Source organism: Psammomys obesus, unplaced genomic scaffold (assembly GCF_907164565.1).
Source record: "Psammomys obesus unplaced genomic scaffold, mPsaObe1.curated_primary_1811, whole genome shotgun sequence".
NCBI classification, from domain to species: Eukaryota; Metazoa; Chordata; class Mammalia; order Rodentia; family Muridae; genus Psammomys; species Psammomys obesus.
In genome coordinates, this window is record NW_026587216.1 from 38,585,218 (window position 1) to 38,612,326 (window position 27,109).

Sequence of the window (27,109 nt, forward strand, 5' to 3'; positions counted from 1 at the left end):
GTGCTGTGTGCGCCACATTGTATAGACAATTCACAGTTTCATGTTGGAACTACGGCGACATATATTTAGTTTTTAGCAACATATATTCAAACTTGTTCAATAGATGCAGTAGTAAAGTCAGGATCTGAAGTTTATACTTCCTCTAGAATTGGTGCTGAGCTTATTAAGTATTTGCTAGAAAATCAGTTCTATAGAGTACTTTGAAATGGCTGAGATAATGGAAATTCAATGGAATAAAATACCTGAATAGCAAAAAGAAAAGAAAAAATGGAATGGCTAAATGAAGCCATTTCACATGGTTCTTGATTATTTCTGGGTCATACTCTTCTGCAAGAATGCCTTTCATTGAATTTTACAAATAGGAATATATATATATATATATATATATATATATATATATATATATATATATAATTGTTTCATAGCATTTCAGAAAACTGTTTAGGAAGAAGAAAATTACAATCTTCTGTGTATCTTCATATTCTCCATTCCTTTGCCCTTCCTTGAAATCTGAGAGTTTTTAATACCTTAGAAAACAGAAAATTTTGGTTTGGGACACTAAATGCAAAATTCTAACATACTTTTAAATGCTTATGAGAACTTCAACAAGGAGTCATTTAAGAAACATAGTCATAATAGTCCTTAAACCCCACAGTTTTGACCTTCAAACCACCAGATATGAGGTAAGACTGAGGAATGAGGCTACTGGAACTCATTCCCAAGAGAATGAAAGTTGCTGAAAATCAAATTCAATGGAAAAATCCCAGGAAGTCTTCTACCACTTAGTCTAGGGAGTTTCTGTTGAAAAATACATTTGGGTTTTATAGGCTAAATAAAATGTCTTAAATGACATTTGCTTACATCTCCATTTACAAGAAGATTTAAGACAATGTAAATGTTTGAAGAGAATAAAACAAAATATTACAAATGACAGACAAAAAAAGATATAGAAGGAAGGATGCCTCCTCTCTTTTGAGATTGGGGTCTTGCTATGCATAGTCCAGGCTGCATAGCTCCAACCCAGGCTTCTACGTCAGCCTTCAATGTGCTAGGATTAGAGACGTGTGCCCCCATGCTCACCTCAAAAACTGACTCTAAACAGGAACTTACATAATAAGTAGACCTTTACTTCGTTAAAATAATTTTTAGAAAGTATACAGCATTTAAGAATTTTACATTTTTACTAAAAAAGAAAAAAAAATGAGGCTGGAAAGATAGCTCAGCTGTTAGGAAATCGTGCTGCTTTTCCGGAGGACCCAAGTTTGGTTTCCGTGCCCCACATTCAGGCAGCTCACAGCCTTCTCAAACTTCAGCTCCTTAGGCACCTTCAAACATAGGACACACATTCACAGGCACACACACACACACACCCACACACACACACACACACACACAAGTAATAACATTAATCTTTAAAATTCTTATTGTGCTGGGGATGGAACCTCAGGACTTCAAGCATGCTGGGCTAGTACTGCATCATTGAGCCACAACCCCATGCCTTATTTTTTTTTTTTTATCATGTTTAAAAATTTTTTTCATACATATTTTCTTCCTTGATCATCAGTCTATTTTGTTTTTGTCTATACACACGTGCATGTGTGTTTGGGTGCACGTGTGTATTGAGCCAGGAGCCAGAGACCAACGCTGGGTGTCTTCCTCAATTGCTCTTTACCTTGCTTTTTGAAGCAGGGTCTCTCTGTAAACCTGGAGCTTACTAACTCAGCTGCACTCCCTCGTCAGTAAGATCTGCCTGTGTCCAACTCCCCGGGGATCCAAACTCAAGTCAGCTTGTGCAGTCAACTCTTACCAATGAAGCCAAATCTGCAACCCATACCTTCCTTTTGCAAAGTACCCATCCTTCACATTTTCTAGAGAATTGAACTGAACTGAAGCTCAGAGAAAGATCTGAAAATCAAGCACTTGGACTTGGTGAGATAGCTCAGCAGATCAAGACACCTGCCACTGGGCCTGGCAACCTGAGTCTATTCCTGGGACCCACATGTCTTGAGAGAATCCAATTCCAGGAATTTGTATGCTGATCCACTGGGGTGCCATAACATATACATTCTCACAGCTCAAGAGATATACAGAATAATCTAAGAAAAAAGAAATAGAAACAAAGAAATAAAGTCTCTGCTCTTGTTTGATCATACTGCTGGGCCGCAGCTGTACTAATAAAGAACAGTTCTGCACATGGATGCTGGACCTGGGACAGCTATGTCCCTGGTATCTTCACAAGGGGGAGGATCGTTCCCTTAACTGGGGCCTCTCCATCTGGAGATTGAACAGACATACAACCGAGCAAGCTCAGATGTAAAGCAGCCCGCCCTTCCAAGTGGCCAACTTCAGCCTTGTACCGATCCATGCACTGAGAGGCAAAAACATTTTGTCACCATCATCCATTCAGCACAGAGCCAGGACCAGAGGCCAGGTTTCCTAAGCTCTCCATACCACATTGCCCCTAAAGCTGTGTATATATTTCTGTGGGTTCTTTTTTCCTACACATCTAATTCTTCCCTTCATAACTTCCCTTGTGTCTCCTGTATAACATTCTATATGCTTATTCCTTGTCACACAAGGCCCTGAGTGGTCTAGCACAGGTATCTTCTCTGGGTAGCTGTTTCCTCTAGAGGAATGTTTCTGATTCCTAAAGAGAGTAGGCTTCATTCTATAGAGTTGGCCTTCAGGGATTGATTTAGTAAAGACCATACCCTAAGAGTAAGGATCTGAGTTTCTGAACCAACACCCGTAAAAGATAACTTAGGTGAAGCCACTTAGGTAGGAAGGGGAAAACAGCCTCAAATCTGAAGAACTTTGCAAAGGACCTTTCTTCTTCTAAAGACCCGGTGAACCCGATTATTAATTTCAGTAACTTTTTACATCAATTTCTTGTCCTACCCCTGAACCTTTAGCAAACCACCTCCAAGTATTGGAGAAAAACCTAGTGAGTTCCTGATTGTCAGCCATGCAAATGATGTAGCAACTGACTACAGCCATCCTAGCAGGATGCCATCAACAGTAACAACAGGATGGCAGATTCCCAAAGGGAGAGAGTATCAGTCAGCAGGAAGCAGGCCACTAAATCCCACTCATTCCTCCTCCAGCAGCATTTCTTTTCATTGCCAACAGAAGAGGTCTTAAACCATGAAATTAGCTTCCTTATGTAACTTTAAATTCCCCGAACAGATCCATGAACATCACTCTGCTTTATTCCTTATACGTGTATGTGCACACGTATGTACGTGTGGTGCCGTGTGTGTGTGTGTGTGTGTGTGTGTGTGTGTGTGGTTATGGTTTTCTTCCTCCTCGATGGGATCCAGGGAATGCACTCAATTAGGCTTGAATGGTAAATGCTTTTGCCATTTTGGGGACACACTTTTGAGACAGGATCTCATGCTCAAACCCTCAGTGTAATGACGAATTATCTAGACTCCTGAACCTCCTGCCTCTTCATCTCCCAATTCCTGAGATTATAAATACATGGCTGGCTTATAGGAACCTTTGTCCATTCTATACACACTCAATTGTATCTGGTTCAGACATAATCTCTCTAGAAAACTGTTCAGATAGTGAAACTAACTCTGTCCTCTACCTTCTTCAAAGCCTGGCCTTTTCCAGAACTGGGTCTGCCTCTATTTGCTACCACTGGCAATACATTCTAATACACTCAAAGGCAAAAATACCCTCAAACTGCACACATGACACTTATATACACATCAGTGAAAATGACGACGCTCCCCAACTTGGTTCCCCAACGTTGGTTCTGCACTTACTTTAGTATTTCACACAGCACATACACAGAACATGATTAGGCCGTATATGCATACGGTACATGTACACATTACATAGCACTTAGAATCATGGCCGGATACACGGCATGCAGATGTACGTCTCCTTGAATATTTATACCGATGTTTTTTTGTTTTTACATATTTTGGGGAGCGGCGTGACAGCATGGCATCCGTCTATAGGGACGCACCACGATCACTCGCTCCCGCCTTCGTTTCCCCCCAGACACCAACGCCACCCAGTACGCGGGGCTCCCACCTCCCCAGACGCCTTTTCAGCAGCCGGGCGAGCCCCGCACCGAATGCCCTCTCCTCCTCCCCCCACCCAGGGCGGCGACCGAACCTAGCGGGCTCCGTCCCCGGCGAGCCCCCGACCCCCGCCCTGCCCCGGGTGGGCGGGACTCCGGGCGGCAGGGGCGGCCGCGGCTCCTCCCCTCTCCTCCGGCGGCGCCGGCGGCGGCAGCACTTCCGGGTCGGCGCGGAGGCGGGGCGGAGGCGCCGCGGCTTATTGTTCCGAAGGGCTGGGCCGCTGGGATCCGCGCTCGGCGCTGTCAGTTCGTCCCGCTGCCCCTCGGCCCTTGCTGCTGGCTCTCACGGCGGCCGACGGCGGGCGGGGCCCGGGTTCGCGGCCGAGCGGCGCCGGTCGGGGCGCGGAGGAGGCGCACAGCGGGAGGAGGAGCCGTGAGCCTGGCACGAAGCGGCCGCGGCCATGGCGTACGCCTATCTCTTCAAGTACATCATCATCGGCGACACAGGTAGGGCCGCCGGCGGGCTGGCGGGGCCGGGGCGGCCGGGCGGCCCCTCGGCGGCGGCCGGCGCGGGTCGGGTGGCGCGGCGCCTCCCTTCCTCCCCTCCTCCCTCGGCCCCCGGCCGCCGCTCCATTTCCGCAGTGCTGGCGCTGGTGACGTGGGCGCTTGCGAGCGGCCGCGGCCTGGCCGGGCCTTCCCCGCGGCGCCCGGGCCCTCTGCAACCCGGCCGGCGGCAGCCGTTTGCGACAGCGGGGGCGTGTGACAGCAGGGCGGCCCGGCCCCGGGGCCCCCGCCTCGCCTGTCTCCGCGGCCCGGGCAGGGACTGGGCAGCCGAGCGAACCGGAGCGCGGCGGACCCCAGGCCGGATTTCTGTGCCCGGACCCACCTCCCCACGACCTGCACGCTTCCGCCTAGGCCCGGGGCAAGGCGCACCCTGAAGTGGGACAGCGTGTTGAGGAGGAAAAAAAATTATTAAAGAAAAAAATATGGATATGTATATACATATATGTGTATATATATATACATATATATATATGTATATATATATATTTGAAACATCAACTTCCAAGTCCGAATAAGTCAGATCACATGACTCGATGGATGAGCAAATCTTTTCTGGGCCATTAAAACGCTGTAGAGCCTTGGCGACTTCTGCCACGTGTATGCCGGGGTTAATGATAGTAATCCAAGGCAGGTCAGTCAGTGCTCTGGGTGTGAGCCTATAGTGTGGGTATGCTGACTGAGTACTGGATTTTTTTTTTTTTTTTTTCAGTTGTGTCAAGTCCAGGATCACAGCTGCTAATTTTCAGGTGACCTCGTGAACATTTGTAAATAAATAAATTAATTAATTAGAATAAAATCAGTTCCCGCTTAAAAATAGCATCCTAAAATGAGTTCCTCAAGCAAGTAACGAAGCCCTTTATGAAATACTTTGAAACCCCGAGATTTGGGCCTTACTTCGAATCTAATAATAAATGTAAAGCGTGTTCAGGTGTTAAAACTATTAATACACCAGAGTCTGATTTCAGTAGTGTCTGTTGCACAACCCCTTGCACAACACTGGAAACATAGATGCAGCTTGAGCTTGCCCTATAATGTAACACGTTCTATAAGTAAGTGTAGAAGTATGTTGATTGCTGTCTAAAATAAATCTTCCTGCTGTAAATACAAGACTTTTTTTTTGGGGGGGGGGTGTTTGTGTGTAAGGAAACGATGGTTTTCCATGCAAGGTACTGGGTAAAGCCATATTGTATAAGCTGTTTGGAAAGGAGGTTTCTAAAAGCACTGAATTATAAAAAATAAAGTAAAATTGTAGGTGTCAGATTAACTACAGTATGCCTGGGTTTGTGAAATAGGAATGACTGACCACTTGGTTGTCTCAGCAGTAGCAAAAATGAGGTTTAGAATTTGCAGTGTATCTTGATTTTATTGGAGGTCTACTGTGGGTTAATAAAGTAATGTGCAGGAAATAATGGGGTTGCACGTATTAACAGGCTTGCTCTTCATTCTCAGGAAATGTGTCCCCATCCAAAACCAGTCCCTGTGAATTTGAAGGGAAGACACTCCTTTCTTGGCATTCTGTTCTGACCTAGTTCTGGCATTTGACTGTTTGACAATGGGCTGTAGAGTAGTAGCACTTCCCACACTCCAGTTTAACTAGTGTAGTTTAGCATCAGTTTACCAGTCCTGAAATATCTGTGTCAAGAGGCAAACTCCTGCTCTAATGCCTTTGTCTTTTTAGCCTGCCCCTCTGTATCACCTTAATCTTGCCTATGAGGCCTGTGGGCTGGTTTCTGAGGCTTTCCCTGGTTCCTCCTCCTCCCTCTGTTTGGCCTGCCTTCTGCTACAGTCTTTCCCAATGAAATTTTGTTTTTTAATTAAAGCCATGCTCCTGTCTTCCATAATGTCTGCAGAATCAACCTGTCTTTGACCTCTTACATGTGTCTGTACTCTCCTGGGACCTTGATTAGAAGTGACTACTTATTTTCTGGATTATATTTCTCAGTTTATATCATTTTTTTCTGATATTAATTCCAGACTGATTTTATAGGTCTTTGTGTAAGCATCTGCATTTGCTTATGTACTTCTCGAGGGTAGAAAAGGTGTTCTGTAGGGCTCTGTGTTTTAGGATGAACCTAGTCAAAGGTAGGTCTCATATTTACTAACTTATCCAAGAGCCAGTGACCACTGTATTTCTGTTACTGTATATTGATAATTTCAGTTTTTCACTCCAATTCTGCAGACTTCTTGCTTAATTGGTTTTGTTTAAAACATGTAATTGATATATATGTATATATATATGTATATATACACATACACACATATATAAAGTGGCAAGTGTTTTTGCTTTGAGCAAGCCTAGCCTAATAATATGAGCAGATAATTATTAACAGAAAAAGCATGTTTCAGAACTCTGGCATTGTTGTGTTTTTAATCTCATCATCAGTCCTGCCCCTCATCTAGATACACAGATGCGCAAGCCAGTTGTGTTTATTCCTAGCTAGAATGTCCCTTCTTCTTTTTGCCTAGATTATGTTAAAACTCCTTCTTCCCTTTAAGATAGTAAGAAACATTTCTCCATCTTGAATTACAGGGATCTTTTCCTCCTCTTCCCCACTCTCTGTTCCTCTCCTCTTCTTTCCCACTGCAGCTTGAATTTTAAATGATCTTTTTTTATTAGGAAGGATTTACTTTTCACTGTTTTGTAAAAAAAGTTTGTGTGCCCTGAGAGGAGGTGCTTACCAAGGTGGTGACATTTGAGCTGGAATTAATTAAATGAGCACAGATTCACCAAATGGGCACAGTCGGCAGCTCAATGGAAGTACTTGAAGCATAGGTGAGCATAGGTGAGAGATTTGAGAGCTAATCACAAATGGAATCCTCTTGTCCAAGATTTCACTACCTGAACTGTTGAAATTATGTCTTTTTAAATTTTAAAATTCTACGGGTATGTGTGAATGTCTGCATGTAGATTGTGTGTATGTGCTTGTGTTTGTATTGTGTACATGTCTGATGGCTTTAGAGGCCAGAAGAAGTTGTCAGATCCCCTGGAACTACTTTACTTTGTATGGGTCTTGGGAACTGAACCCATGATCTCTGAAAGAGCAGTGAATGCCCTTGGCCACTGAGCCATTTCTCCAGGCCCCAAATAAAGAAATCTTATAGAGAAGGGGAAAAAAGAGTCTCAAAACATGAATATATTCATGAGTAAGCTCCCGCTATGAGAAGCTTTTACCCCGAGTTCCTCGTTTGTCCTCACACTGCTGTGTTGTCATCAGGTGTTGATGGCCATACCAATAAGTCAGATAATTGCAGAGCAAAATTATAGATCGTGCAACCCAAAATGCAAAGTCTTATTTACTTGGTGAAAATTTTTTTGGTGTATTGGTTCACGTGTAAAACCATGGACTCCTGGGAATCTGACAGAGTTGCCCTTCTGGAATGAAGTAGACAATGACCTTTCTTTAGTGAACAGGAGAGGAAACTGGGAAGGTCTTCCTTCAGAGAGGAAGAGCCACCTGAACAGTAAGCTGTCACGGATCCCCCGAGGAAGGGTCAGCAGTGTTAGAGTCAGTAGACACTGACTGTGGAAGGTGGAAGGCGTGGTCTGAGGTCTTTGCACACTGTTGGGTGAGGAGGCAGAAGGGATGCGGGAATGTGGGCTAGACTCTCAGTCTTGCTCTCTGAGTATATGGTTTAAATTGACTGGCAAGTCCTAAACTGCTTAACCGTGTTTAACAGTTGTTTCTGGAGAAGAGAGAACTCAGCTTGCATTAAGAAAGTTTGTGTTGGTGAGATGAAGCTTTCCATACTCTTTTTCTGTTTCTGTTACTGCTTTCGAGATGGGGTCTTGGCTGGCCTTGTATGTGCGTTATTTTGTCTTCAAACTCATGGGAGTCCTTCTGCTTTAATCTCCTGAGTGCTAGAATTACAGGCATGTATCACCAGGTGGAGCTATTTTTTCTTTTTAGTTTTAATATTGTAATATTAGTGCCCATGTTGTTCTCTGCCCTGTGTTCACGGTCCAGCCAAGGTTTCATAGTCTCTGTCAATTGTATTTCACGTCTTGGAGTGTTGGGGAAAATTTTTCAGTTAGGAAAGCTCATGAATAAAGCTCATGACCTACTAAAGCTTATGCCATTTCACCTCACTGCTCATCCTTAGCCTTGGATAAGGCTGTGTCCTTTACAACAGAAAACAGTCACATAGATCCTCTTCATCTTGTCTCTAACATCTAATTTTCTGTTAGAGCTTCCCACTTGGTTTCATCCACTTTGCTTATTTACAAGCTTTAAAATATTCCACATTTTACCTGTTATTCTTTGCTTGTAAATAAAAGACATCTGCCAGAAAGATGCTGGATTCCCTGGGCTGCCACACTCAGGAAGTCAGTCACCTTTTAGTTCTTGCTCGTTCAGACCACTTGAATCTTCTCATCTCTTGAGAAAAAGGTGTATTAGTTCCATAGTGACGTTGTATTCTTACAAGCTTTTGTTCGCAGTAGTAGTACTTTAATATAGCTCACTTGGTCAGTGGTGTTCCTTTATGCTAGTTTTTCTAAATTGATTCTCTCCTTACGAATGGGCTTCTCTGCTTTGCAGATTTTTTATTATTATTATTATAAGTACTCCCTAAGGAATACTGAGACAAGGTTTGTATGAACTCCATCACATTAGCTTTTAGCACTGTCTGGTGGTAGATTTTTAATGCTTTCTATACTTTCTACATAATATCAGTGCCTTGTTGTTTATCCCTAGCACTTGTTTTGGTTTATTTTATTTTATTTTACTTTATTATTTATTGAGATAGGATCTCATTACATAGCCTAAACTGGTACCAAATTTGAAATGATTCTTCTGTTCCAGGTTCCTCAGTGCTGGGATTACAGACTTATCTAGTCCTTTTTTTTTTGTTGTTGTTGTTGTTTTGTTTTTTGTTGTTTGTTTTGTTTTTGGGTGGGTTGGGGGCTAAGGAAGGAGAGTCCTGTTTTGGTGTTGTTGTTGTGTGTTTTTAATAGACAGATTTCATACAGCCTGGACAGGCCTCAGTCTCTTGGTGAGAGGAAGAATAACGTTGAAATGATCCTCTTGCTTCCAGCTTTCCGGTGCTGGGATTGCAAGGCATGTACCATTTCCACAGCCCAGATTTTTGGTTTTCAGTTAAGGTCTTTCTTTTGTAACATAAGTTGGCGTCAACTTGAGATCCTCCTGCCTCTGTCTCCTGAATGCTAGAATTACTGGCTTGTACCATTGGATCTGTTTTCTTTTTAATCCTTCAAAACATTCATTAGTTTTAAATTTTATAGATGAAGACATTAAGCTATGTAGTTTAGAAAGAATTATTTTTTTGTACTCGTGGAACAAAGACATTGGGTTGCATACCATGCCCTTCCATATCTGGTGGCTTGGCCTCATTCCTGTTTGCATCCCTCAGTTTTACTTTTTTTTTTTTTTTTTTTTTTTTTGAGACAAGGTCCACTTTATAAGGTCCCTGAATGACATGGGGCTTACTGTATAGACCAAACTAGCCTCAAACTCACAGAGATCACCTGCTTCTGCTTGTTTCTCCTAAATATCTTAAATACTCTTATCCTCAGGTATAGCTGATAGTGACTTTGACCAAATTGGAAGAGAAAGAGAAAATGAATATTGATGGCTGTGTTATTGTAGCCAACTCCTTGAAGGCAGGATGGTGCTGGCACAGTTTGTGCTTTCATGAATGATAAGTGTGTGATATGTAGGCTTTGCTAGGCAGGCAGCATGGCATTTACCAAACTATTCCTCATCTCCAAAAATAGTAAAGGGCACAGAGATTGAGTTTTATGTAAATGGCGATATAGGATATATAAATTTTCTGTTGTTACTGGAATAAGCTACCAGAAAATTAGCAGCTCACACAAAACAAATTTATCTTAGTATTCTACAGTTCAGATGTATGATGTGTCTGTTTTGGCAAAAGTCAAACCTTTGGCAAGGCTGGGTTCTGTTCTGGAGAGTCCTTGCTCATTCATGTTGTTGGCAGAACTTAGCTGTGGGGCTCCTATCCCTATTTCTTTGCTAGCTGTCATTTAATGGCTTTTCCCAACTTTTTCATGAATGAATGAGAACGAGAGAGTGTGTGCACCCACTGGTTTTTTTCTCTGTCTTCAAAGGTAGTGACATACATACTTTCTTGTGTCATGTCTTTCTTTTAGTTTTTGTTTGTTTGTTTGGTTGGTTGGTTTTGTTTTATGACTTTGGGGTTTTTGTTTTTTGGCTGTTGTTTTGTTTTGAGACAGTTTCTCTATGTCACAGCCCTGGCTGCCTAGAACTTGCTTTGTAGACCAGGCTGCCTTGGAACTCATAGAGATCCATCTGCCTCTGCCTCCTGAGAGGTGGATTAAAGGTGTGTACCACCATGTCTGAGCTGTGTCCTGGCTTTCTAAATCTTCTTGTGTCATCCCATCTCTGGTTAATCTACGAGAGTCTGCCATTAGCATGCACGTGATTAGATTGGGTTCACGTGGAAAACAAACAAACAAACAAACAAAAAACATTCTTCTCCCAGCCTTGAGTTTTGTTTTTGTTGGTTGGTTGTTACTTTCTAGATCTTTCTATGTGCAGATCTTGAGGTTGCATCCATTCTGCCTTCTTCAGCTTCTCAAGTTCTGGACTTACAGGCAATTACCACCAGATCCAGCTGCTGTAACTGGTTGTATAGGGCAATATCTCTGCTGTTGTAACTCACTGTATCTGAACAATGCTATCCATTGAGAGACTCTGTTTTTAACTTTGGTCACGGGAGGCTGTCAGAGCACAACACTGCCCATAAATGACTATTGTGTAGATTCCTTTGCTTCTCTTAAGCTCCTTATCAAATTGTATTTTGTGGGTTTGCTAATCTCTTGGTTTGTTGAGTTGTTGTTAAGTGCTGCATAGTCCTTTAGTTCCTTTATTTAAAGAAACAGTTTGTGCACTCATACAAGCAAAGCAGGATTAGATCTATCTCAAGCTAAGATCAAGTACTTTCTCCAATTCTTACAGCTTTGATAACTTTTCTGAGACTTACTGTCTTTATAACTTGGGAATGAAGGCATTGGATTGGACATGTATGTTAGGGTTTTTTGTTTTGTTTTGTGTTTTGTTTTGTTTTGTTTTGTTTTTGCTATGACAAAACACCATGACTAGTGCAGTATTTTTAAAAAGTATTTAATTGGGCTTACTATCTCAGAGGGTTAGCGTTCATGATGACAGCAATGGCATGGCTCAGGAGCAGCTGGGAGCTTACATCCTGATCTACAGCTATAAGGCAGAGAGTGAGTGAGCACTGAGAATGTCTTTTGAAACCTCAGAGCCTGCTGCCAGTGACACACCTCTCCCAACAAGGCTGCACCTCCTAATCCTTACCACACATTTCCACCAACTAAACACCATAAACATGCAAGCTTATGGGTGCCATTCTCATTCAAACCACCACAATGTGTGACTCTGAATTGAGTGAGAAATGGTAATAGCCCATCATCACTTTCTGTCCTGTTTCCTTAAATGTTTCTGTAATTACCTCACATTTATTTTAAAATGTTTTAAAACCCCAGATTGGACCATGCTGCCTAGTTTCCAAATAATACAGATTTTGAAACTAACTGAGTTATTTTGCCTTCTATTTTGTCCTAGTATGTTGATTTTTCTTCTCCAGTCATATCCACCACCACCACCACCCCTCCCCAAACACACATTGCTGGTCACCTTGCTTGTTTGTGCCCACAAGGTACTTTTTAAGTTGTCCTCTGTGGCTGGTCTTCAGTGTTCCTAGCCTATATTAAGATGATCTGTTAACAGTCATTTTATTCTGTCTGTCCATCTCCAAATCCACTGGTGATTTTTTTCACTGTATGTGCATTTAGTTGTATATGTACATATGTGTAGATTTGTGTGCACATGGATTTAGAAGTCGTAAGTTAACAGTGGGTGTCTTCATTTCTTGCTACTAGGTTTTTTCGGGGGAGGAACAATGTTTTGTCTTTTTGACACAGGGTCTCTTTTTGTTTGTTTGTGTAGTGCTGGCTGTCCTGGAACTCACTCTGTAGACCAGGCTCCTGGAACTCACAGATCCACCTGCCTCTGCCTCCCACGTGCTGGGATTAAAGGCGTGTACCACCATGCCCAGCTGACACAGGGTCTCCTGATAAATCTCAAAAATTGGCTAGACTGGTTGGCCAGTGATTTCCAGGGGTCCTCCATCTCTGCCTTCTACCTCTCCCTTACCCCTGACCTTGTACAAATTACTGACACCAAGCACCATACCAGGCCTCAGACTTTTTTGGCAAGAACTTTTGTTCTTGGTCCTCTAGCTCTTACCAGTCTTTCTGCTCCCTTCTTCCCTAATGTTTCCTGAGACTTAGGTATAGGGATTATGCTGTAGATATATCAGTTGGGGCTGAGTACTTCATGGTCAGTTCTGTACATTTTTACTAGCTATGGTTTCCTGTAGTTTTTTATGTAGCCTATTACAATATTTTAAAATACATTTTGAGCCTATAATTTGAATAATTAAATGTTTTATATACATATATATAATAATCATTGAAGAATTTGAATTTATTTCTGCTATTAAGTACTGTTATGGCTAAGTTAGCTAGGCTGGGATCAAGAGACAGATGACACGCGTCCGTGCCCACCATGAACTTTTCATATGTACATCCCACACAGGAAGCAATAGGAACAACATATTTCCCAAGATGTCTTACCTTCCCTGCACATTATAGAACATTGTAAAGGTTATTGTTTTGTGGGATAAAATAATTAAATTTCTGAGTTTTCTGTTTGTAAAATTGATGTAATGTCTGGCAAGTGCCTGTTCAAGCCCTGGTATCCTGGCATGCTAGTGTAAGTGGTATGTTTGTGCTTGGGATGCTGACATATGCCTGTAAATCTAAGAAGCTGATACAGGAAGATTATGAGTTGGAAGGCAGCTTGGGGTGTATCATAAGTTCCAGGCAACCTGACTATATCAAGGCTTTATCTCAAAATTAATTAATTACTATTAAATAAAATTTGTAGAAGACTTTGGCATTTGTCCATTCTTAGCAATAACTGGTATGCATCTAGAAGTGTTAGATAGTATCACAAGTCCTGTCTGATTATTTTGGTATAGACTACACTCTTGGACATTTTCCAAGAGTCAGTATTTATAATTAGAAGATCTTGATTGGTGTGGTGTCTCCACTGTATGACCTTAGTTAAGTTCAGATCTCATCATCTCGGGTAATGCAGGCTCTCCTACTTCACTGCTTGATGTAAAACTAGATACAGGTGCTTTGTGAACTACAAAGTGGTTTACTAATAATAGTACTTCAAGTTAATTGTTCCACTCATTGAGCTTCATACAATTAAATTAGTGAGGTAGGGTTTGCCTATTTAAAAAGGCTAGTTCGCTGATTTCAAACTAATTTCTTGAGTTGAAAACAAGATCACGTGTTAGTCACAAAAAGTATTTCTTCTGATCCTGAAGTCCTTTGTACTAAAACTTTTTTTAACTTTTATTAATTACACTTTATTCACTTTGTATCCCCCCATAAACCCCTCCCTCCTCCCTTCCTAATCCCACCTCCCCTTTCCCTTCTTCACGAATGCCCCTCCCCAAGTCCACTGATAGGGGAAGTCCCCCTCTCCTTCTTCTGATCTTAGTCTATCAGATCTCATCAGGAGTGGCTGCATTGTCTTCCTCTGTGGCCTGGTAAGGCTGCTCCCCCCTCAGGGGGAGGTGATCAAAGAGCAGGCCAATCAGTTCATGTCAGAGGCAGTCCCTCTTCCCATTACTATGGAACCCACTTGGACACTGAACTGCCATGGGCTACATCTGTGCAGGGGTTCTAGGTTATCTCCATGCATGGTACTTGGTACTCTGGAAAGACCCCTGTGTTCAAATTTTTTGGTTCTGTTGCTCTCCTTGTAGTGTTCCTGTTCTTTCCAGATCTTACTATTTTCCTCTTTTTTCATAAGATTCCATGCACTCTCTCCAACAGTTGGCCATAAGTCTCAGCATCTGCTTTGATAGTCTGCAGGGCAGAGCCTTTCAGAGGCCCTCTGTGGCAAGTTCCTAACTTGTTTCCTGTTTTCTTCTTCTTCTGATGTCCGTCCTCTTTGCCTTTTGGGATGGGGATTGAGCATTTTTGTACTAAAACTTTTATAAGTTCTTTTTTATCTCATATATCTTTATGAGCCACTCAAGATTGGAAAGACTATCAGAGAAAGATATTCTAGTTTTTACTAGTCTTGTGGATGAGTGATAGGGCAGTAGTCACCCTCTACCTGGACTTACTCTGTGCTTACTTTTTGATGTTGCATGTGCTGGCTACTTTATATGAACTTTACACAAGCTAGAGTCACTGGGGAAGCACAATTCTTAACTGAAAAAAAAAGTCTCCATAGGTTGGTTTCCAGGGAAGTTTTAGTGCATTTTCTTAGTGATTGCTGTGGGAAAGCCCAGCCCATTGTTTGGTGCCACTGTGAGGCTGGTGGCCCTGGGTACTAAGAAAGCAGACAGCAGGCTATGAAGGAGCATAACCTTAGTCAGCAGCACTCCTCCATAACCTCTGCATCGGTTCCTGCCTTTAGGTTCCTGCCTTGAGTTCCTCCCCTTCCCTGGATGATGATGACTACTATCTAGAACATAAAATAAACCCTTTCCTCCCAAGCTTCTTCTTGTTCATGTTGTTTTATCAGAGCAATGAAACCATACGACACTGCTTGAAGGATTTCTCTCATTTTTGAACCCTTTTCTGAAGAAGCAGGTTTGTATATAGTTCTGCAGACCTGTTTTGTAAAAATGAATTTGCTGGTAAAGAACTGACTTATCCATTTGAATAAACTATTACTCCTTCAGTTTCAAATGGAGAAGTAAAAGTGTGCATGGCCCTAATCCCTTCTGTTTAAAACTTCAGTTGTTAGACTCGAAGAACAAAATGAGTTATCAGTTATGAATTAATTTGGAGGAAGGCAGTAGAATCACGTTTCAAAGTGGGCATGATCAAAGAAAATAGGACACAGCAGATCCGTGGCATCACTGCAGCCTGCTCGAGAAAATGGTGGGCTTGTGTCAGTAGACTTGGTTGGGCTCTTTCGCTCTCTTGTAGGCACTGTGGACTGTTCTTGCAGTGACCCTTGCTATTGTAGCACCCTCTCAAGATTCCAAATTCTGAGCAGCAGTATCTGATTGGCCCAGTCTCTGTCTCTTTTCATCCTAGCTTCCAGGGAGATCAAAGAGCACTGGGGTTAAAGACATATGTCACCAAATCCAGGTACTTAACCTTTTGGCTTCCATGTTGGTATTGTTAGTTTGTCCATTTGTGTCAGAAGCCAGATTTCTGGATCAGCTGCTATTTGCATTTTCATTTTTATAGGTACTGCCAAATGACTTTCATACGGTCTGATGGTGTTTAATCTGAACTTCCTTCGTGTTTCATGCTCTGAAATTCAACAAGCTAACCTTAGCGTTAATTGTTTATAGCAATTTGGTTTTGTTACTGTTACCCCTTTGGTTCTTATTAGCTTACTCTGTCATGAAATAGTTTATTTTGCTTACAGCTTTTAACTTTGTGATAAACCGTTTCTGTCCTAACATGCTTTTTATGGTTCATGTACAGTAGATTTTATTCCATAGTAATAATAACATAACTTCCTTCCATAACATGGTGAAAAAAAAAGTTTTCTTTTTAAGCTACTTAACTTTGAGACAGTTGTCTTATTGTGTAGTCTAGGCGGACCTTGAGCCCTTAGTGATCTACCCCGTCTCTTGTGTCTGAAGCTGCAAGAATGCATCACCATGCCCACATTTGTGTTGTTTCTTTTGCTTTATTTCCCAGCTTTGGAAGTTTTTATTTACTATAGTAGAGTACCATTGGCTTCACTTGTTGTTGTTGGTTTTCCCCATTTTATTTATTATTATTATTTTTTGAGATGGGTTTACTCTGTAGCCTGGCAGACTTCAAGCTTACAATTTTGCTGCCTTAGCCTCCCAAGTACTGGGCTCACAGGTATGTGCCATTATGCTGTCCAGCTGATGTTTCAATTAAGCAAAAGAGAAATGTTCAAGATTCCTCCGGACCAATTCATTTTATCATGAACCATAGCAAAAATAGTGTGGATGAGAATTTCAATAGATGTGAGTTGGGTTAGATAATACACAGTTTTTTCCATTGTGGTTGGTAATGGGATGTGGTATCTGCTTGTGTGTAGGTCAGAGGATAATTTTGGCTATCCGTCGTCAGGAGCTGCTCTTGTTTTTTGAGAAGGGATCTCTCAGTAGCCGGAACTCATTGATTAGACTAGGCTGGCAGGCCAGGGAGCCAGCCCCAGATATCCCCTGGCTACCTCTCTCGTGCTGGGTTTGAAAGCACGTGCCACCATACTTGGCCTTTTTATGTGTGTGTTAGGGATTGAACTTGGGTTCTCCTGCTTGCATTGCACGTACTTTACTGGCTGTGCCACCTCTTCAGCCCCTCCAAGGTTTTCTTTAGACAAGACACACAGTAAGCTGCATTTTCATGTTCCTGAATTCAGTACAAATGCAGTACTTGTCCTAACTTTGTGCTGTCAAGTTTAACATTTCATGTTCTGCTCTAGTTCACTTTGTGTTGGTTATGACTCACTAAATTGAGTTCATTAGTAGCTAGTTATACTTAGTATTTAAGAACATTTTTTTTCTGAGGCTGGAGAGGTGACTCAGTAGTTAGAGCACGTGATCACTTCCAGAGGACCCAAGTGTAATTCCCAGCACCTGCATCCAGGTGGCTCACAGCTCCCTGTACTCCAGGAGTATCTGACAGTTCTGGCCTCTTCAAGCACCTACACACACGTACATAGCAAGCACATAATTTAAAATCATTTAAAAGTAATTTTTTTAAGGTTACATCTTAGGGTCTTATTGCTGTGAGGAGACACCATGACTTGGTAACTCTTAAAAAGAAATTTAATTGGGGCTTACTTAAAGTTTAGAGGGTTAATCCATTATCATCATGGTGGGAAGCATGGCAGCATGCAGGCAGACATGGTACTGGAGTTGGAGCTGAGAGTTCTACACATTGATTTGCAGGCAGCAGGAGACTGTGTGCCACACTGGGTGTAGCTTAAGCATATGAGATCTCAAAGCCCATCCCCACAGTGAGACACCTCCTCTAATAAGGCCACACCTCCTACTAGTGCCATTCTCTATGTGCCAAGCATTCAAACACATGAGTCTATGGGGCCGTTCCTATTCAGACCACCACAGTTATCCTGGGTGACTCCCTGGTTCCAGTAATGGACACTGTAAGTTGAGAAGTAGGGTGTAGTTTGTCCTGGTTTTTCTCCATTGGTGGTCATTTTGAAGCAAACGAGTAGGGAAAGTAGAATGAGTTGGGAGGAAGAAAGGAACAGACATAGTGTTATTTTGAAAGTATTTAGTTGCCTTACTTGCTATTAGGTTAACATATAAGTTATTCCCTAAGAAAAGTATTAAATGCTTCCTTTTGTTTTCTGCTTTTTAATTTATTTTGTGTAGATGAGTATGTGTGCCTGAGTGTATGTCTGCACCACATTCATGCCAGGGGACTGTGGAGATCTCAAGAGGTGTTGGCGCCTCTGGTACTGGAGTTACGGTTATGAGCTATGAGCTACCATTGGATGCTGGCAACTAAACCTGGGGCCTCTGCAAGAGCAGTACGTGCTCTTAAGCAATGAGCCGTCCTTTTAGCTCTATGTTCTGATTTTTGAGTTAAATTATACCTAGCTTCGTATCCGTAAATCTATTACGCTTAAACTAAGCTTTTCTGCAGTTACCTATATTCCAAACCCTCCAACTTCAGCAATTGAATTTGGCTTATCTTACTGAAGGCTGTTTTTAATCCTACCAATTCTATTAGTCAAGAGTTATCCTGGCTGACAGGAATTACCTGTCAGGAATTTGAACAAAGTGGGGGCAAAATCAAGAATTCTTAACTGTAATGAAATTAGAGTCAAGATGGGGCAAGTCTGGCTAAAGGAACATGGTGAAAGGACTGAGGATGTCTCCATTGGTAGAGTAATTGCCTCGTATGCACAAAACCTTGGGTTTAATCCCCAGCACCACAGAAAAACTGACTGGGCATGGTGTCTACATACCTGTAATCTCAGCACATAGGAGACAGAGGCAGGAGATGTTTAATGTCATTCTCATCTACATAGCAAATTTGAGACCAGCCTGGGCTATATTTGACTCAGCCCCTATAAAGAAAGAAATAAAAGCTGGGAAAAAAATTAAGGAGGGAAGGACCTCTGCCTTTGAAGCTAGGCAGAGCATGAAGGAACAGGTCTGGCACCTAGTTATCATTGGAGGGCTCAGGACTGCCCATAGCAGTTTCCTGAGGGGCTTAGTTGGGCTGGAAGGCTGCAGCTTGTGTGGTGGAAGAGCTCCAGAGGCAGCTGAGGCAGTACTGGGGAAGCTGGCCACAGAGAGGCGCCCACCAACTGCTGTTGATCTCCGGAAGCTAGGTTGTGCTCTGCTGGAGATAGTCTGCTTACTCGCAGGAAACTGTCAGGTGCCTGCCATCCTACTGTACTCCTGCGAGATGACTGTTTTAAAGGAAAATCACATGTAATTCAGTACAGGTCACGCCAGACACCAAATTCTTATGTAACACGGTCATACCTTATTGCCTAGAATATTTTCTTGTCTGAAAAATGTCCAATTTAAAAAAAAAAATTGAAAAAGTAATAGTTTTTCTTGAACTGTAGACTCTGTACACTAGATTTGTCATAGGAAAATGAGTAGTCTCCATGTTCTCTTTTGCAAATGCAGCATTAACTCAGAATTCACTGAGCATCTGCTTTCTTTTTTTTTTTTTTGAATTTTATTTTTTTCTTATCAGTTACATTTTATTAACTCTGTATCCCAGCCGTGTCCCGATCCCTCATTCCCTCCCAGTCCCTCCCTCCCTCCCTCAAGCATCTGCTTTCTGAGTCTGTTGACTACTAAAGTAATTTTCAGATGCCTGAAGAGTAAATGTTAGTGCACCCGAGGAAGACAGCTAGACATGCATGCAGAGAGTAAAGGTGCAGCAAGTGGGCTAAGCGCTAGGTGAAGCAGGCCTGAGTGGTTCAAATGGCAGGCTGTCCTTCGCCACTAGAGAAGGGAAAGGCCCCAGCGTGCTGCCGCCTTCTGTCTGCTTGCATCTTAGTGGATGGCGTTAAGGCAGCACTCTGATCACCATAGCGTGAACAAACAGGGCTGAAGACCTGAAGCAGCCTTTCCTGCCAGTGCCACCCGTGGTTCATGTGTAGTGCAATACATAGTTAGCCATCTCTTACATGGTGGGCTGCTGGATACGTTGAAATGCAGGTCACCGAATGCTTAAAACATAAGAATAAACACTACTTTGAAGAAGTAAGTCGTTCCCACTCTACAGAGTTAGAATCAACAGAGCTAGGGATTGGGACTTAATTCAGTGGTAGATTACTTGTCTGGCAACCACAAGGCCCTCCCTAGCTTTAGTCCTCAAAGGGGGATGGGGCTGAGGGAGACTCAACAGTCAGCTGTAGTACGGTCTCTGATTGAGAAGCTGGTAAAGCCTGTCTTCTGAAACATCAGCCTAGCAGGGCATCAGACATTAAAATAACCCTGCCCTTCCACCTCCTTACTCCCATCTCCCTGGTGCAGTTGTATGTAGGCATTACTAATAAGAGTTAGATAACACCTCATTTGTGTAAGGTATAATATAATAAACATGAAAAAGGTATTACAGGAAGTGAAAAGATTTTTTTTTATCTAAAGGATGGATAGGGTTTTCAAATAAAAGTTATGTATTTACTAGTACAAACGTATAAATGGTCTGGAAATTGGCTATTTCGTCTCCATATGTATGGCATCATACAGGAAGAGTACAGAGGTTAAAATATAGAAGTAGCTCTGGAAGTGTGTGCTCACATGGCAGAGTCTTCGGTGAGCACAGCAGGGAATAGAAGGTTTTCTTTGCAGTGGAGAAACCTGACACGTTGCTTCAGCCAAGATGAACAATTACGGTTTTGATTAAAAATAGAAATCTTCTCTGTGGCCTTCCTCTCAAACACTCATAACCCAAACCTAATCATGACATGACTCAAATTCCAACAGGGAATGCACTACAGAGCACCTGAGCAGTATCCCCAAAACCGTCAGCCCAATCAAGAGCAAGGATTTCTTAGGAACCATTCCCTTATTTCTTGCAAAGGAAAGGGCTCCTTGCCCAAAAATCTCTTGAGGACTAAGTAGATAAATCTTCAAGCCTTAAGACAGACCTCCAGATTTTCTGGGGTGGAGCTTTGGGAGTCTGATTTTTAATGTGCCTTGATGCTGAGTGTTTGCTACAAGCATGGGCTTTAAGTACTCCATTCTCAAAGTATTATGTCCTACAGAGGGAACAATCAATGACTTGTGCTCTGAGTTAAAAAAAAAAAAAATAGCATAAAAGGCTGAGGTAGGAGGATTGAGTTCAAGGGCAGAGGACAGGTGAAAAAGAAGAGAATAGAATTGAGGTTACAGCGCTGTTACATGTGTCATTTGTATTAAATAGAGAGAGGTAATGATACCTAACTCAGGCCTTAAAGTGTAGCATTTTCAGCTTGGTAAGATGCCACAAAGCCTGCTAACCTGAGTTTGATCTCTGAGATCCTCATGGTGGAAGCAGAAAACTGACTCCGGTAAGTTGTCCTTTGACACATGCACCGTGGCACACACTTTTACATATACACATACACATCACAAATGGTATTTTCCACATCAGGTGCTTTGAAAGAAGAAAAGATGACTACATTTCAGATCTTTTCCCCAAGGAACTTTGCTTATGAAGGAGATGAAAATGGGCATTTAAATACTGATAGTGGAAATTAAAGTTAGTAATAACTGCCTTTTCAGAAATAAAAGTAAGTCCACCAAAGATTACATCCAGCTAATGAAAGAAAGGTCTTCATGAATGGAGGTGATCAGCTCCACAGAGCCCTGGGCCAGGTGGGAGTTTTCTGTTTGCTGAGGAAAGCAGTGTCTTTGCTTTATAAACACTCTCAAAGTACTAACTGCTTCATGTGGCATCTGTGAGTCTGCAGAGCAAGATTAATTTATCCTCTCTTAAGAAACATAGGTGTGTTTTGAATATGGAAAGTCTTGAAGATTTGTCCATTGCAGAAAAGGATTTAGTACAAAGAGAAGCCTAAACATGGAGATAAAAAAGGCCCCTCGCTCTCAGGACCTACAGAAAAGGCTGTGCCCTTCCTGTGAAGAACAGGGACCTGCTCTAGGATGGGAGGGACTCAGGAAGCACAGATGTTTAGAGGCAGCTTGGCATAAACAAGTGAAAGTTTGGTAAAAATCTGTCAGCTTTAGACTTTTTAATTAAATAAGATAGTAAATGAATTCTAAAGTCACTCTGTGTTCTAGGTACTTTGTATATTAACTGACTTAACTCTCCCAACTCTTAGATACATGCATTCTTATCCTCAATTTGTAAATGATACAGAGGACACATGTCTTATCCAACTTTCCTGGGTGTGCTGTGGTGGGGACTGCTAAGACCTAGTTGCTATTCTAGGAATTTAGCTGCCTTGCCTCCTCTGCATGAAGAGCTAATGAATAAGAAAGGGCAAAAGGGTTATTCTGAAAAGTTGAGAACTGCAAATAATGGCTGACTATTCACAGCAGCAAAACCCCTTGCTGCTACTTATACTTGCTTTTGTAAGGTCAGTCTTAATGTCTATGCTTATATTTTTCCTCTGATTATTTATTTTTTTAATTTCCAGGTGTTGGTAAATCATGCTTATTGCTACAGTTTACAGACAAGAGGTTTCAGCCGGTGCATGACCTCACAATTGGTAAGTTTTCTAAAAGAAAACATTAAAAGTTCTGAAATGCTTATGTACAGTGTACTAGTGGGTCTGTTGTACAAGCAGTGAAACTAGATTTGTTGTTGTGCAGAATTTAGTCTCCATTACTTTTTAGAAATCCATATAGTAAAAATGAATATTGACTAACTTTTCATACAGGGTTAGAAGATTTCAATTATAATTATGAATAATTATATAATTAAATAATTATGAATCATACTATTAAGACACAAAACTGCACCGTTGTAAGAGCTTACAGAAATTAAATCAAGTCTGTCAGTAATTGGGCAAACTCCTTCACCACTTCACATTTCAGCTCTATCTGTGTGTTAGAGATAATAGTACCAACTCCACGAAGTTACTGTGAGCAGCAAATGAACTGAAAGTGTAAAGCACTGAACAGTGCCCTGCAGTATGGCAAATACTGCATGCTTGCCTGTAATTATTAACCAGGACCATCGGCCGATTATGAAGTGCATAGGAGATAGACACTAGTAACAAATAGTCACTCAGTGTTACTGTTATTTTATATAGTGTTACTGCTAGTTTTTATCAGTATATAAAGCTACAATTTTTTTTAATGAAATACTTTTTTTTAAAGAGTTATTTTATTTATTTATGGCATATACAGTGTTCTGCCTGCATGCCAGCAGAAAGTACAAGATCTCATATAGACGGTTATGTGGGTGCTGGGAATTGAACTCAGGACCTCTCGAAGAGCAGCCAGTGCTCTTAACCTTGGAGCCATCACTCCAGCCCCAAAGCTGCAAATTTAAAATGGTGAAAACCTAAACATTTTAGATAGTCATAATGTGTTTGAAAATTATATTGATGGCCAGGCATGGTGGCATGATCCTGTAAACCCAGTACTTGGGAAGCAGAGACAGGAGGTTCACAAGTTCAGAGCTAGCATCGTCGTCATAGTGAGTCCCAGGCCAGCCAGGGCTATGTAGCAAGATGTCACTTTAAAAAAAAATAATTTGTCTAGATGGATGGGTGGGTGGGTGGGGGGACAGATGGGCAGAGGCAGGCAGGCAGACAGATGGACAGACAGTTTAGAGCAGTGGTTCTCAACCTGTGGGTCACAACCACTTTGGAGCTTGAATGACCTTTTCATGGGGGTTGCACATTAGATATCCTGCATATGAGATATTTACAATTCATAACAGTAGCAAAATGACAGGAAATAGCAACAAAATAATTTTATGGTTGGGGTCACCACAACATGAGGAACTGTATTAAAGGGTCACAACATGAGGAATGTTGAAAGCAACTGATTGGGTGGGGGGGATCTCCTGATTAGTAAGGAATCTAGGTGTATGATTCTTTTATGCTGCAACCTGCTAACAACTGGGATTAAGTTAAAAATGGAAAAAAGGAGTAATTGGAAGTCTCAGTTCTTTTGCTTAGCAGTATTCTCTCACTGGTTGCTTATTTCTGTTAGGGAGTTGTGCTTATTTTGTTACTGTTTGTTTAAAACATCCCAAAATGTAGTTCAGACAGGCCTTGAATTTGCAGTACTTCTGCCTTCCCCTTCTGAATTCTGGGGTCACAGTTGTGTTTTGCCACACTCAGCCTCTTAGTTCTGTTGATTGTGTTACTTTACTGATTGCAGCTTTCATTAACAGTAAGTACAGGGGGATCTAGAAGTTCAAGGCCAAACAACCTACATAGTGAGTTTGAGACTATTCTAGGCAACACAAAGCCCTATTTCAAAAGACCGAAACTAGAGAAGTGGTGAGGGATGGGCTAAGCAAAAACTGTTATGTGAAAAACTATTTTAGAAACCCACTACTTTGTAAAGTGGTTGTTTTCTTGTTTTTGTTTGATTATTTGTTCATTTGTTTGTTGGAGTTGACCTACATGGGTAGAGAGGGCTACACAGAGAAACCCTGTCTCAGAAAACATGGAGAGGACATGCATCCGAAAGGGGATGCGTTTGGACAGTGGGAAAAGAGAATTGGGGGTGCATATGGTCAAGATCTATTGTTTACATGTATGGAATCAGTAAGTAAAAGATACTTTTTAAAAAGATGTGTGATGTGTTAGCTGCTTTTCCTGGTGCTGTGATAAAACATTGTGACCAAGGCAACTTAATAAAGAAAGCATTTGATTGGGCTTATGTTCCAAAGGATTAGAGTCACTGATGGAGTGAAGGCATGATAGCAACAGCAGCTGAGTGCTTGAGTGCTCATTTCTTGAACCACAAGCAGGAGGCACTGGGAAATGGCACAAACCTTTTGAAACCTCAAAGTTCACACCTAGTGTACACCTCTAACAAAGCCATGCTTCCTAATTTTTCCCAAACTGTTATTCCAACTAGGGACTATGAATACTTAGCGTATTCAGATATGAGCCTATGAAGGCCATTCAAACCACCACAACAGAAAAACGTTATATCAATAGAAATATCCATAACCTACTTGTTTTGATAAGTTTAAGTCTATATAGTGATGATTGGTAAAATTGGTAATGCTGTTTAGTTCCGTGACTTCTTTTTATTTTTTTCTTTTAAAAGTTCATTTCTTTTCTTTGCTCAACGGATTTGAAACCTTGGTAGTTACTTGTAGGAAAGAGTATGTCCTAAAATGACTAAGTAAATAGTTATTTTTAATGTAAAGTATTTCTAAAAGCTGTTCTTCCTCTTCATTGACTCGTGCATAAATATCTAAGTTGCTGCAGTCACCCAGTAGAGTAAAGGGACCTGAACCTGTCAGAAAATGGCATATACTGTACTTGTAAAGAGAGACTAAAGGTGTTTGACATTCTGACAGCGGACTCCACTCTAGGTTGCTGGCTGATGGCAGACACTAGGAAATCAGAGGCAAAAAGAAAAGAGAAGTCAGGGATCTTTCTTATTTCATTCTTTCCCCGGATTCTTTATGTTCTCCATTGCTTCAGCTCCTGTCCCTGGCCTGGCAAGCCTTTTCTAGTATGGCTTCTGAGCTCTAACCCAGTCTCTCTCCCTGTGTCCTCCTGATCAAGAAACAGCAGCAGTTTCCTGTTGTGGCTCATATCTTCTTTGAGTCTCTTGCCTCTTCCTACGTTGTAACCAATTCTCTTTACCAGGCACTTAAATATTTAAGTATAATTGCTGCTTTTCTGACCAAGACCCTAGTTGGTATACCTTCCTTCTTTACATCTTAATTCATGATCACAATCTTTTTTTTTCGATTTTTTAAGTTTCATATGTATGTGTGTAAATGTGTGTATGTATGTGTGTGTGTATTTATATATAATGAATTTTAGCCCATGTTGCTCATATCCTGTTTATTTCTTCTTCTGTTGAAACCCTTCTCAGCAAGCTCCACTCGTACTTTCGTATCTTTTAATGTGTAGCCCCCTGATCTTAAATAAGGCTGCCTGCTTAAGCATGGGTGGAAAGTTAGTTACTGGAGCAGGAACAACTTATTAGTGGTTAAACGGAAGAAAGTGACACCCCTGCCTCCAGCCACCACTAACTGTCCTTCGGGGAGGGGTGGGGCCTCCTGAGCCCTCCTTCTTCCGTGATGAAATTTGATGAGATGCACACAGCTGCAGTTAGCTCATGAGTCTCTCGGCTGTTTTATGTCCAGAAGGTACTCTTTAGCACTCTGTTGCAAGGCAGTCTTCTCCAGACCCTGTCTACAATGTTTCCTGAGGCTTGGAGGTAGATATGATGTAGATGTCTTGCTTAATGTCAGGTACTCCATAGTCATTTATTCTCCATACTTTGGGTAGTTGTGAGTCTCTGCATTAACCCTGTGCACTGCAAAAAGAAGCTTCTCTGTTAAAGACTGGCTGAAAGAAGGCTGCACTGTTCTATAGGTGTAAATGTAAGTATTTAGAAGGCAATTTCCTACTATGTCCATCTATGTCCATTTAGTGAAATAATAATAGTAGATTCTCCTTTACGACCTATGGCCTCCTTCGTCGTATGTTCTCGGCCACATTTACGGTCCAGAGTATATATTTTCTCCTATGGAGTGGGCTTTAAATCCAGTCAAAAAGCAGTTGTTTATTCACATGATATTCATGAGATTATTGCACCAATGGCATATCTTACCAGGCCAGTCAATTTTTGTAATTCACAGTAATCACACCTAGGTCAGATTTTGATAACTTTTCTCTTGCATAGCCTTCATAGCGCTATGAAAGCCAGCCAGTGGAAAGGAAGCTTCCAGGTCAATTCCAGCTAGATTAATTTATATCCTTTGACCAAAGTATCTGGTGCCTTGAGCAACAAGATCTCACCGTGTAAGTTTTGGTGGGCAGCCTAGAGTAATGGCAATAGTTTGTATTGTTTTAGGGACTCTGGTACCTCTCTCACCAAAAACTCTAGGGAAGTAGAGTTGTTCGCACTAGAGTTTTTCATATTTCATCCCAAGTATCAAAATCCACCTAATGGTTAAGCAGAATGAGACTTTGTTGTTTTAAGTACTTCTTTGTGCCCCACAAAAACTGTGGGAGGGCGAAGCTGGATCTGGCTAGAAGAGGAACATAAGCTTTTAAGAAGATAGGAACTTCTGCCTCTGGACCACACATTTCCAGTGGGGTTTTCTCCCCACCCCCCACCTCCCCTGACAAGATAGTCACTATAAACCAAAAAATTAAAGGTTTTTGTAAATGTAAATTCAAGTTCTTTGGGAAATAAAGTTCACTGCTTCAATTTGGTACAGACCCATTTATTAACTGGAAGCTACTGATCAGACTGTATGTAGGCCCAGGGTCAGCTGCTCATCTTACC

At 41.7% G+C, this 27,109-nt stretch overlaps 1 protein-coding gene across 1 annotated transcript in view; it reads left to right on the plus strand.

The window, feature by feature from the left end:
• Positions 1–4,262: 4,262 nt before the first annotated feature.
• Rab2a (RAB2A, member RAS oncogene family) overlaps positions 4,263–27,109 on the plus strand; it is a 64,080-nt gene continuing 41,233 nt past the window's right edge. The window contains exons 1-2 of the mRNA XM_055603530.1: positions 4,263–4,543; positions 22,300–22,371. Coding sequence (XP_055459505.1) covers positions 4,498–4,543; positions 22,300–22,371 — 118 coding nt within the window. The 5' untranslated portion in view covers positions 4,263–4,497. The remainder of the gene's footprint in view (positions 4,544–22,299; positions 22,372–27,109) is intronic.